Source organism: Cryptomeria japonica, chromosome 1, assembly GCF_030272615.1.
Source record: "Cryptomeria japonica chromosome 1, Sugi_1.0, whole genome shotgun sequence".
NCBI classification, from domain to species: Eukaryota; Viridiplantae; Streptophyta; class Pinopsida; order Cupressales; family Cupressaceae; genus Cryptomeria; species Cryptomeria japonica.
Window position 1 is genome coordinate 519,257,812 of NC_081405.1, and position 13,069 is coordinate 519,270,880.

General features: G+C 39.2%; 1 protein-coding gene across 1 annotated transcript; it reads right to left on the reverse strand.

Annotated features, from left to right (window-relative positions):
- Positions 1-456: 456 nt before the first annotated feature.
- Positions 457-12,553, reverse strand: LOC131857983 (uncharacterized). The gene is made up of 5 exons (XM_059210814.1): positions 11,967-12,553; positions 11,601-11,833; positions 11,346-11,494; positions 505-645; positions 457-462 (listed from the first exon to the last, which is right to left on the reverse strand). The coding sequence occupies exons 1-5, from the start codon at positions 12,551-12,553 to the stop codon at positions 457-459; spliced, it is 1,116 nt and encodes a 371-aa protein (XP_059066797.1).
- Between the last annotated feature and the right edge of the window lie 516 nt (positions 12,554-13,069).

Sequence of the window (13,069 nt, forward strand, 5' to 3'; positions counted from 1 at the left end):
CCTCCCCTTTAGCATTAGAAAAAGCCTCTAGCTCCTGGACTATACTACTGTTATGACTGGGCGACATTCGCTCTATCACTGAGTAGAGCCCACTAAGAACCTCCTCATCTGCCTTGAAATCAGGGCAGAAATGGAATGCCGGCTTGAGGTAATAAGCAGCTGCATGAAGGGGCCTATGAAGCTGGGTCTGCCATCTCCTATCAATGATATTCCAAATGGGACGATACTTACTCTCATCCCCTTCATAGGAAGATCTGGTGCCCTCCTTGGCCCTATCCATGCCCTCGTATATGTAGCCCATTGCGGGCTTCTCCCCGTCAGCAACACGTAGGAGAACTACCAAGGGCTCAATGAATTGCAAATATTATGAAACAATATGTAATATCAGTTAATGTAAGTGTGAAATTGTGAATGAAAATAAGCAAATAAACGAAAAATACGAATAAAAATATAAACTTAAAACTTAAAACATAAGGTAGAAATTAGAATGCTTAAAAATTTTACCTTCACAATCTCAGCACAAGGGGTCCAAAAGCATGGCTCATCAAAAATGTAATCTCCAACATCAACTCCTGCAGCACTCGTAGCATAGGATGACGAAGTCCACTCCTCACCAACAAACATACGTCTCAAAGTTGCCTTACTCTGAATCAAGGATTGCAATGTGATGAAGTTAGTGGCAAATCTAGTGATTCCAGGATGAGCCAACTCCTTCTGCCCCGTGTATTGCCTCATTGAGTTAAGGACCTATTGTGACCTTTTTACACATCGCCCCATTGCTAACAGGGACCCCCTCTTTCTAGCTTTATATGTTGTTAGGTTAGGGTTTTGGCTGCTTAGTGGGCAATTTTGCGTTTCCCGTGCCTGAGTCTCGGAGTTTTGATCATGCCTAGTGTCGTCTAGGGTTTTTGAAGTTATAGGATCAAGTTGCAAAAAGTTGATATTTTAATGATCCTAAGTTTTGCTAAGTGTTTGACCATTTGAACATTAACGTGTTTTTAAACACGCGCATTAAGTGATTTTAAAGTGCCAAGGTATTCACAGACCTTTTGGAGTTGTTTTCTCGCTCCTAAGGTAATATTTATGTTGGTTTCGCACTTTATTCCAATATTTTCCTAGCATTTCGCTCATATTTATGGAAAATTAGTATAAGTCCAGTCAAGTTTAAAGTCGCTGAGTGATTTTGGGTGGTTAAAATGATAAAATCCTAAGGGAAATTCATGTTCCAAGGGTTAAAGGGTCAAAATTCCATGCTAGAGGTGCTTTTCCCCTCACATTCCAGACTACCCAACCCATTCCCCCACTCAAAATCCATACTACACATGTGTTTACCTTGGAATCCATACTGGCTACTAATTTCCCTCACTGTTTATCCATACCTGGGTCGAATTTCCCCTGGAAGTGCTAAAATTTGACAAAGTGTCAAGATTTATCCAGACTGCAATCAATTTTCCACCAGGAGTGCAGACTGAAATGCGAGGATGATTCCATGCCTGGGTCGATTTGCCACCACGATTTTTGTGACAACTAAGTGAGGATTTTTGTTCGGATTTTCATCCAGACAGAGGTCGAATTTCCCCTGAGAATATTTGTAAGGATTTTTGTTTGGATTTTCATCCAAACAGGGATCGATTTTCCACTGGGAATATTTTGAAGAGTTTTGAGTCCGGATTTTCATCCAGATTGCGGTCGAATTTCCACTAGGGAGGTATTTTTCCAAGTTAAGTGAGTTTTGAGTGTGGATTTTTGTCCAGACACATCCAATTTCCCCTGGGGGTGATTTTTGCAAATTGAGTGCATTTTTGTCTGGATTTTTGTCCAAACTCACATCGATTTTCCCCTGGAGGTTTTTTGTGTGCATTTTGATGAAATTGAGCATGGATTTTTGTCCAAGCATGGGTCGAATTTCCCTTATGGGGTAAATTTTGACACTTAGTGATTTTTGAAGGGATTTTTCAATCCCAACCTATATCGATTTTCCCCTGGAGGCTTATTTTGGATTTAATTTGCAATATTTTAATAAGTAAGCCCCATTTTTTATTGCTTTTAAATAATTTTTAATGATTATTTAAAATTTAAAAGCAAATTTAATAACTTGCAATAATTATTAAATGTTTGAACCTTCTAGAAGCAAGTTAGGGTTTCACCAAGCAAGTATTCATACAAGTATTTTATCCCACATTGCATGTGTGGTGAAAGAGAAAGGTGAAAGCAAGTATATGAGAGGAACTTTAGCATTATTTTATTATTATTTCAGTCAGGTGTCTCCATGAAAGCGATTTTTTTTCCCCAGGTTGGGCGAATTTTTAGCAAGGCGTTTTTGTCAAGTGTGGGATTGAGGATTTATTTTCCTCCATTTTTTCCAGTTTGCTGATCTATTCCTCTTGGCTGCCATTAAAGACCAGTTTCAGAATTTCGATTTTGCTAAGTTTGGCGATTTTTTCCAAATTTAGCATTTTTTGGTGAAAGTTGGCAAATTCATGTTTGGAGACTTGGGCGATTTTTCCTCCACCATTTTTGCTGCTTGTTCAGACCTTCATTGCTGCAGATTGCTGCCATTAGCAACATTTTTCAGAATTATGAAAATTTCGATTTTTGCTAAGGAAGGCAATTTTTTGTGTTTGGGATATCCAATCCCAATTTGGGCGATTTTTCAGATTGCTACCATCCTTGCTACTGCAGATCAAGGCTGCCATTGACATCAATCTTCAGATTTCAATTTGGCGACATAGTTGGGAAAATTCGATTTTGCTAAGGAGGTGGTTTGGTGCCACATTTTGATGGTTTTCGTGCATTCTTTTTGGCTGCCATCATTTCCAGCCTGCTGATTCGCTTCAGATCTGAGGTTTGCTTCATATTTTGACCTCCATTAATGGCTGCCATTAATTTTCAGACTTAAGTTTTTATTGCCCAGCTAATTCCAACTTAAACATTTAGCATTTGGAGGTGTTTTATGGAGTTTTCTGTGCATTTTTTTAGACCATTTTATCGCTGTTGCAGGTCTAAAACTCCATTGTTAGGCGTTTGTCCTCAAAAAATTTCATTTCCAGCCACCTAACCAATTTTGGCGAATTTGCTTGGGGCTGTTTCCTTAGCAATTTTTCATCATTTTCAGAGATTTAAACCACTTTGCAAGGTGCTGGTAAGTCTGAAGTATTCGATTTTCAGACTTGTCCTCAGAAAACTAAATTTTACCAGCCATACTTACATTTCAGAAAATGATTGTTTTCATCAATAAAACTGATTTTTATTGATTTTATGCACATTTCTGAAGATTGCAACATGTTTTAAAAGTCTGATTTTTAGGTTGTCTTCAGAAATTTTGACCTCCATTGTTGACTGCAGAAGGTGTCTTCAGACATTCATTGTGTGTAAACACAACCTTTCACACCTCTCCTTAGTCATCACTTATCTGGTATACTCCTTTGCATTTTTGCTTGCATATTTTCTAAGCATAAGGAGGTATAAATGAATTTTATGGAAGGCTTCCATGCCTTAGTGTTGTCACACTTTGAACAATTGCTAAAATTTACCAAGTGTATGGATTATTTTCCTGACTCCATTCTCTAAATTAGCTAAATTTTTAGAAAGTCAGGAATTTTATTGCAAGTATTACTTTCTTAAGTCTAACTTCGAGCTTCGTACAGGTGCGATGTCAAACTCAGGATACAAGGAAAGGAAAGAACTGTTGAAGACTGGATTTTACCCAGAGTTTAAGATTTCATCTAGATGGAAGGAGATCACAGATACAAACATGCATTTCCTGGACTTCGACCAGATGCAGCGTCGGATGTTCGGAGTCAGAGATCTGGTTCCCTCCCCAGCATATGCGAATATTATGAAGAGTGGCATTTTCCATGCCGCTGGGTTTCCACAGTCCATACAGTGTAGTGAGCTTATCTTGGAATGTGCACGATGTTACGATCCACTCACAAGAATGATCAAGAGTCCTAAGGGCGTTGAAGGGCGTTGTCATCGCCTACCTTGTTGAGGATGCCATTGCTGAGGTGTTCGGAATTCCACGAGGAACAGATATGAAGAATGTGACCAAGGAGGATTATGCAGACAGATACACGAAGAAGATGGGTGTATGTAAGAATTTAATTAACAAAGAGTGGATGATTGAGTCTAGGTCTCATCATTCAAAGGCTCCCAAGACTCTTATGTGCATAGATTTTAAGGAGGAATATAGTGATTTGATATTCCTATTCAACAGAGTGATGGAGATGCCGCAGGGAGCAATATTTCATGGATGGATGTTCTACCTCATCCAGGATTGTCTTAGAGGAACACTAGTGAATTGGTCCAAGATTATAAGTGACAATCTGGATTTTCAGCTGAGGAATGTAGAGCGGTCCAAGTCATTCGCCATGACTTCTTACCTGGTGTACTGTTGTGCGAATTGCACACCCATCCCTATCTTGGACAGGGACCCCCCGATTTTGTGCCTTTCTGTCTTTACGGAAGAGGAAGGGGATATGAAGGGTCAAGTTGGTGAGTGATGGAGTCTGAAATGTCGTCTTGATCTTCAAATGCCCTAAAATTTGGCTAAGTCTGGAATTTCCTGACCTTGAAATTTGGCTAAGTCTGGAATGTCCTAATCCTGAAATTTGACTAACTCTGAAAAACTGAGGAAACCTCCAAAAACCAGAATTTGCAATACAACTCTTGGAGGTCTGAAACCACTCTCAAACATCCTGAAAGTATATATGGAATATTACTTAAAGTATAAGAATGCTCAATTTTGGACCCAGAAGCCAAAAGTTGAAGAAGTGAAAAGTTGCCAAAAGGTGGTTTAGGTCCGGATTTCACTAAAACGCCCAATTTCGGACCCTAGCTCCGAAATTGAAAGTTTGTTATAAAGTTGCCAAAAGACCCTCAAGGTCCGAAAACACTTTAAATGTCCATTTTCGGACCCTGGGGCGAAATGTTTAAAAAATGCGATTTTGCAAAATATGTTTCAAGGTCCGAAATCCACTTAACAGCATCTATTTTCGGACCCTGGGAGGTAAATGGAAAGTGCGTCGATGTTTAAAAAACACATTTATAGATCCAAAGTTTTTTAAGGGAATTTGCGAAGCATGTTGATGGTCCGAAATTCGCACAGGTTGTAGAAAGCACCTAAGGGTCCGAAGTCTTCAAAAGTTTACACAATGTGCTTAGGGTCCAAAAATAATCCAACTTGCAGAAAACACCTTAAGCTCCGAATTTGGTATTAAAATCGCGAAATTTCAAAAAACGCGTTTAGCTCCGGAAAATACTTTGGATGCTCATTTTCGGACCTTGGGGAGAAAACTGAAAAATGTGAAGAGTTGCAAAGTGGCGTTTAGGTCCGAAGTTGCCTTTAAAAGGTGCGAAATCTTGCAAAGCTCCCCTAGGTCCGAAGTTTCTTTAAAAATTCGCCAAACATGTCATAAGGTCTGAAATTCGCCTTAAGTCCTCATTTTCAGACCCTGGGGCGAAATGTGAAATATGTGAAAAGCGTCGAAAGTTGCAAAAACTCCTCCAGGTCCGAAATTCATATTAAATCCTCAAAATCGGACCTAGGAGCCAAAAGTGAAAGATTTTGAAAACTTGCAAAAACGTTTAATGCTCCGAGTTTGCAAAATCTTACAAAGGATCCGAAGTTTTCTTTAATTTGTAGAGGTGTTCAAGGTCCGAAAATTACCCTTCAGCTGGAACAAAAACCCCAAGCGCTCCGAAATTTGCCAGAGGGTTAAAACGCAAAATTCCAAACATGCAAAACGTCTGAAACACTTCCAAATTTGCAAAAGGGCATGAATGCTCCGAAGTTATTTCAAAATCGCAGAATATGCCAAGGCATACGAAGTTCGCCCTTAGGATTGGAAAACGCAGTTTGAAATTTGGGCAGTTTGAAATTTGCAGAATAGTGCCAATGCTTCGAAATTCACCATAAACTTCAAAAACTGCAACGCGAAGAAGCAGTATAGGGAATTCGAAGTTGATAAACCCTTCCCAGGCTCCGAAAACCAGAAAAGCATGAGAGTTAGAGTTTTAAAATTTGCAGAAGCTCTTCAAACCTCGAGAATCGCGCCATAAGAAGTTTCAAAACGCCGTAAAACCCATTCAAAGCGCCCAAGACTCCAAAGGTAAAATCACGCAGAAGTAAATCACCCAAACACCATCAAGACCAAGGATCAGATTTCACATTCAAAGAGAAAAGAGAAGCATTTTCAAGATACATCTCACAAAGAGATTCTCAAGCCAAACGTTGTAATTAAATTTAATATTTGTTAAATTAATTAATTAATTTTTCAAATTGATTTAATGAAATAAAATTGGTTGATTGATCGCAGGACGTCATCGAAGAACCAGGAGAAAAACCTCAAACGCAAATCAAGGAAGGATCGCAATCCAAGGCCAAGTGCTGGAAGCTAGAAGAGAAAGATGCAATGCAGGATCAAAGCAACTGAGCATTGGGAACCGTGCCACTGAACAAAGATAAAGTCCACCGGCGAAATTGAAGGCAAAAAAAAAAGCAAAAGAACACTCTGAATGCTGCAAGTTTATGCATTCTCAAAAAGCACATAGCTGGATTTAAGTCTAGAAATTCCTAAAAAGCTGTAATTGCTTTATTGTAAACTGCCTATGGGTCCTGTGCAAGATATTTTTGTGGATAACTATTCCCAACCACCAAGAAGGTTGGATAGACTCAAATTAATGCCAAAATAGTTGTAGGTGGTTGAAATTGTGGTTGGTTGGATAACTGAGAATTAATTCGGCATGGGTTAAAGCTGCCAGCTTCTGGAAGACAGATCAGGACCCTTGGATGCAGTCCATCCTGGCCTCTGATTCAAAATTGTAATATCTATAAAAGGCAGAGGCCTTTCTTTTGTAAAGGGTTAGATTGTTAGATAGTTGGAGATAATCGGAGCTTGTTAGATAGTTAGATCTTAGAGGTTAGAATAGGTTAGATCTTAGCAGTAGCAGAGAGATGCTGCAGAAATTGTTGTAATGGCAGCTGAAGCAAATATATGAACATTGATTTGGTGTTTATTGTCTTGTTTTCATCCTGTTTGCATGGTTTCTTTCAGCATTTTAGATAGATCTTTCTATTTTGGGTGTGCAGGTATTTGATAGATTCAGGATCATACCACTGAAGATATATTGATTGTGTATCCTTTTGTGTTGTTAACCTGAGCCTTTAATTGTGCTTAGTTCAATTGCAGGTGTCCGTCTGAGCTGCGCCAGAATTGGGTGCTTAGCCGTGCGTCTCCAGTCTGAAAATCTTCCAAGTCCCTTTGAATATTGCACCGTTCCTGCAAGGTTGTGAGCTATTCTGGCCAAGCAGGAATTGGTTATGTTGAATCTGTCTACTCGCATACCCGTGTTGTTAGTTTTAGATCTCCTAAACCTTTCCTTTTGCTTTTTATTGCGTAATTCGAGAATCATAGCAGACTAGCTTGTTGCAAATCGTAAGTCCCCTTGTGTTTCCAGCAAAAACACATCAAGCCACTGAGAGATCCTGCAGTCAAGACCTGACAAAAGAAACCTTGAGGTTGTCTCCTTTGATCAAACTTAGAAAATAGCATTAGAGACTTCCTTATCTCAAGAGAGAGTAGGATAATCAGTCGGCTATTCTATTCTGCGTTGGCCGTATGGAGTTTGCAGCAATGCGATTTCATCCCCGTCAACATGTACCTGCTTGCACGATTTGTTTCATACAGAGGATTAATATGCAAAGGTGAAGTCAGGAATGGGCAAGGACAATTTAAGAGTTATGAATGCTACCCCCAGCTGAGCATGCATAGAATTGAAGACTACAAAAGAGTGAATGATGCATTCACTATGTACATCACACGGATGCTGCAAGGCGGAATCCACAGAAGATTGTCCAAGGAGGCAACAGAGTTAATAGAAAAATATGGATCGTGGTATATACAGTTTCCCACTTTCACATACCTCAAGATTCATGGGTTTCAATCTGAACCCTACAGACTTCCTAGGTATCCAACCGACAGAATGATATTGTTGGAAGTGGTGAGACAGCTTCTAGAGTTCGATGTTATCCAGAGAGAGAAGCACAGGACAGGAATGACATTCCCTATTTCAATTGGGAAGACATTGGAGGTTTGCCAATCCGCCATAGCTGCCAGCACTGCAAGTGAGGAGATTGCATTCTACCGATTTGCTACATATAAGAAGAGAGAAAGATTTGATCCAGACAAGAAGGTCAGAAGTATCAGAGGAGAGAAGTTCACTCATAAGATTGACATAAAAGATTATTGGGCTAACCTAATGGACGAGCAAGCAGTGAAGAGAAGAATGTGGTCCAGAATGTCAGTGGATTTCATGAGGAAGTGTGGATTTTTCCTCATTCCTGATCAGGTATTAGATGATAGAGATCATACACATCCACAGTATGAGAGTGAAATGAAGAAGGCAATCCTATTGCCAAATTGGTCAGAGTCAGAAGAGATTGACTTGAATGTATTGATGAGAGAGGTCTTGAATTTCTCCTGCCTATGGGTGCATATACAGATGAATAAGTTAGTTGACATGGGTGTTCCCTTCACTTATGAAAGGATGAAGCCGGAAGAGTCTACTTCCAAGGATGATCAAAGGACTGTCAGTGATGTCAAGATTCATGCAGAAGAGGAGAGTCAAGCTCCCAAGAGAAGGAAGAACACGCCAGGAGAAGTCAAGGCCAGAGGGAAGAAGATTGAGGATGTGAAGAAGAAACAGAAGACTATCATTCCTCCACTTATCCTTCCTTCACCCCCTCCTAGTGTCTCATCAATCGAAGTGATTGAAGTAACAGAACAGAATAAGGAGACTCAACAGTGTCCCAACATAGTGATACTACCAGAGAATACTCAAGAATTTCATGCCACAGCGACATCTGCTCCTCCTGAGGAGAATGATGACCAGCCGGGATCCCCTACTGTCCTTTTGGAAGTTAGTTTGGGAAATGATGTATATGATTGGACTAGGAATAATCCTGATGATAATGATGAAGTTATCTCGGCATTGAAAGGACTTGATCACGAAATATGTCTCAATGATGGTATGGAGATGGCCGCTATTCCTGAATGGTTGAAGAAGAGTATGGAAAAAAGTAAATAGATGATAGAAGTACAACCTATTCATGATATTGATGACTACCTAGCTAGGAGTGCTAAGGAGAAGGAGCCCAAGAGAGCGGAGATTTTATCGCATAGCTAGAGATGAGACAGGAAAGCGGATTGTGCAAATTGTTGTTCCTATTGCAGGCGTGACAGCGGACATTGCTACTCCTATGGATTTCCAAATCACTTCATTCGCCCTTGGTCGTACATCCACAGAGCAGGAATTCCAGGAGATTGGTGACAACCTCCAGGCAATCAATGCAAGGTTAGGCAGAGCGGTTGCAGAGAATGAAAGGTCTAGAGAAGAAAATATTAGACTCAGAGAGTATATTGCAGGGACAAAGCGTGAAGATCCCACCCTTATTTCCCCTATTGCAGTTGACCATGGAATACATTCACACTGCGATGTAGCGAGAGGTACACACTCGGAGGTGGAAAAGTGGATTGAAAGCACAAGAAAGCAGGCAGATGATTTCCTTACTCAGTTTGTTCATGCATATGATAAGACAACATCACTCGTATTCAGAATCCAGTATTTGGAGGGAGTTTGGGAAGAATTTCGGCCTATTCAAGACAAGACTATTCCACGCCTCCTGGCATTGAAGAAGGTTCCTAATTCCACCTTGGTCAGCGAGAACATTGTGCATAGTGGAGACAAATACGATTTCCATGGCTGGTATTGTGCATTAGCCTTGAAGAAATCAGCTTATGAGAACGCCCAATCGAGTTGTATGGAGATGGAAGGATTAATTCAGGACATTCAGATGAAGATCCTTGCCTCGATTGAGGAATTATTGGGTGTTGATGTTAGTGATGCTAGTGGTTTACACTTAGCCGAATTAAGAGACGAGATGAAATTTATGTATTTTTTCCAGTTGGACTCTTTGAAGAAGAGTCAGATAGATGACTTAGTCTCTTTTTTGGTTCATGTTCATAGTTCGCAGAAGCTCATGCCAGAATGGGAGAACACTTTGAATGCTTGCTCGGATTCATTGGACGTGATTGATTTACAGCAGGATACCTTGCCTAGCATTTCCATGGAGGAGTTAGATTCAGTATTGGTTAGATTCTTGGAGTATGCTAGGAGAGAGAGAGATGAAGGAAGGAAGGAATCTTCTAGAAGATTCCCTATTTGATGACTAGGTATCTTTTCATTGGGCCATATGTTGGCGGCGCCATTTTTTATGTAACCCTAATTAGGGCAATTCTAGGGTTTTGTTGGCATGATCTCGGCCGTTGATCTTAGACCAATCTAGGCCATCCATTTTTGTAAGAGGCTCAATATATGCCCCTTTGTCTCTCATTTGTAAGAGAGAGTTTTTGTAGAATTGTTGGTATATGTTACAGCTATTTGAATCCTAATCATTGTTCAATTGTTCGTGATTTTGCTCTTCAAATGTTGTATTTGCATTCATGGTTCTCAATTCCTCCAAGTTAGATTAGAATTTATTTTCATGTATGTTAGATTGAGTGGAAGATTTGTTGAATTCACTTGTGTGGAATCCTTAATCCATACCACTAGCCTCTTGCTGCTGGTAAGTGCGCCTTGTGTGGTCAACTGGAATTTAAGTAAGCATGACTTCAACTATCACTCGTCCGTTGACAAGCATCAACTTGGATGGTGTCTACGTTTGATGGTGATAGCCTGAAAATCTTTAAGTATACCTTAGATGATTGCACTAAGCTTGTGTCAATACCTGATTGTGAGACCTTGCCTAGTTTGATTCCACTAAATCCATTCATCATTTCCTACATTCTTAGGTTTAGAATAGATTTCCTGAACACTATTCTTTTTCCCCCCTTTTTTAGTAAGAAGTAAATCCAGAGCCATATTGATAAATCTTAAGTGGTCAGCACACCTATTCCGCATCATTCATGATAATCCAAACATTTGCGTAAGTCCCCAAGTGAAACACAACAATTCACATCAACCATTGAACTTACCCACTCGTCAAGAGCTGACATGTAGAAACCTTGGAATCATTTTAGTTGATCTCATTCTTAGCATCTGAGGTGATTTTGTTCAAGAGAGGGTAAATTACTTTGGTAATTTATTCTGTATTGTTATGTGCATAAAAAACACATCAACAGGACCCATGCATGATTGTATACAAATTTGCAAATATTTTTTACCTTCTCTACACATGTCCTGATCCATGCAATCTTACCAATGTCCTCCAACATGAGGTCAATGCAATGGGCGGCACATGGAGACGAAAATATAGATGGGTGCCTCTCCATCAAAAGTTTACTTGCAGCAACATAATTTGCTGCATTATCGGTCACCACTTGTACTACATTCTCCTCATCCACTTCATATATGACCTCCTCTATAACCTCACATAGGTAAGTGGCATTTTTAGAATGTGCGGAAGCATCAATGGACTTCACGAACATGGTGCCACCTGAAATTTGAAAACAAAGCAAAAATAGTGATCAATGATCATTCAATAAATCTCAACTCAAAAATAAAATAGGAATCATTAAATAAAATTCAAGTTATTCAATCACCTATAGAAGAAATAAGAAAATTTAGGAGCGTCCGATTTCTCCTATCAGTTCTACCATCGGTCATGATGGTGCAACCCCCCTTCTTCCATATCTCTCGTTGATCCTCTAATGTGGCTTTTACATCAGCCACCAATTCTATCAAAATTGGGCCACTTAACTCGGAATCAGAAGGGGCTTTGAAACCCGCCCCACAAATAGCAATGGCATCAACCATGTTCTGCCAAGAAGGAGACCTATCACAAATAAATTAAATAAGATAAGTATAAAATTATAAATATTAGAGTCTTAGACAAAGTCACAAAACAAACTAAAAATATTAACAACTTAAAAACTTAAAACAATCAAATAAAAACTAAAAGGAATTACCTGGCTGCGAAGAATGGAATATTGCAATAAAACCAAAATCTTCCAATTGCACCTTTTGCCTTATTGTGTACCTCTTTGTTCCAAGCCATGCTCTCAAGTGAAGGTTGGGCACCAGGAGTAGTGCATGGCTCAAAATATGAATCCATCCTAGATTTACGAACTCTAGGACCAATGGTTGGAGTTGCACTGATACTCCCACTAGCACTGACACTGCCGGCAACAAAAGCACTAGCACTCCCACTAGGACAATATAGAGGCATGGAAGAGGCATCTCCAACACAACCAATGCTAGTCTTAGCCAACTCCTCCCTTTGCCTCTTCTTTATTTCTTTTCGAGTCTCAAATGTGTCTAATAGCACTTGGCACTCACAAATAGCCTCAGGAAGTGCTTTTGCGCAAGGCTCTGCATCATGGCCACGTATGTCAGCAAGGTGGTATTTCAATCTATTTATGCCTCCATGAAAGATTGTTTTGCAAAATTTACATTTTGCCTCTCCTATTTTTTGCCCAGGAAAAGGTTCTGTATATTTCCAAGCTAGATCTTTTCTACCCGGGATTGCTCTATGAGGAGGACTAGAACTAGACATTGTTTTCAAAAGTTGAAGGTTGCTGGAATAAGACACAATTACAAAAAAAATGAATATTTGTCCATTGTTAAATTATATATTAATACAAAAAAATATATAATAGCAATGTTTTGATTTTGATACAAGAATCAATGTAATAGAATTTGTTTTCATTTTTTTCAAAGAAATTAGCAAACCTACCATGTAGATTGTTTTTTTCATTTCAAAACATAAAGAAATCAGCAAACCCTACAATGTACATTTTTAAACAAAAAAAATGTACATTGTAGGGTTTGCTGATTTCTTTAAGTTTTGAGAAAACAAAAAACAATCTACATGGTAGGGTTTGCTGATTTATTTGAAAGAAATGAATACATATTACAAATGTCTAAAAAAAAATGTAAATTTTGCTTTTAAAACACCCAAAAAACCAAAACATATAAATCTTACCTCTTATAAGAAGGTTGAAATGAAATGCAACCTTTTTCCAATCCTCTCTAACAAGCTTTTGATGCACCAAATGCAAGTATTACACTG

Bases quoted from the DNA above. Each gene is read 5' to 3' on its own strand.
- LOC131857983 (XM_059210814.1), bottom strand. From the start codon at position 12,553: ATGTCTAGTTCTAGTCCTCCTCATAGAGCAATCCCGGGTAGAAAAGAT. The intron at 11,834-11,966 runs GTAATTCCTTTT...TATTTGTGATAG, and splicing joins ATTCCATTCTTCGCAGCCAG to GTCTCCTTCTTGGCAGAACA. The intron at 11,495-11,600 runs GTGATTGAATAA...TTCAAATTTCAG, and splicing joins TTTTCTTATTTCTTCTATAG to GTGGCACCATGTTCGTGAAG.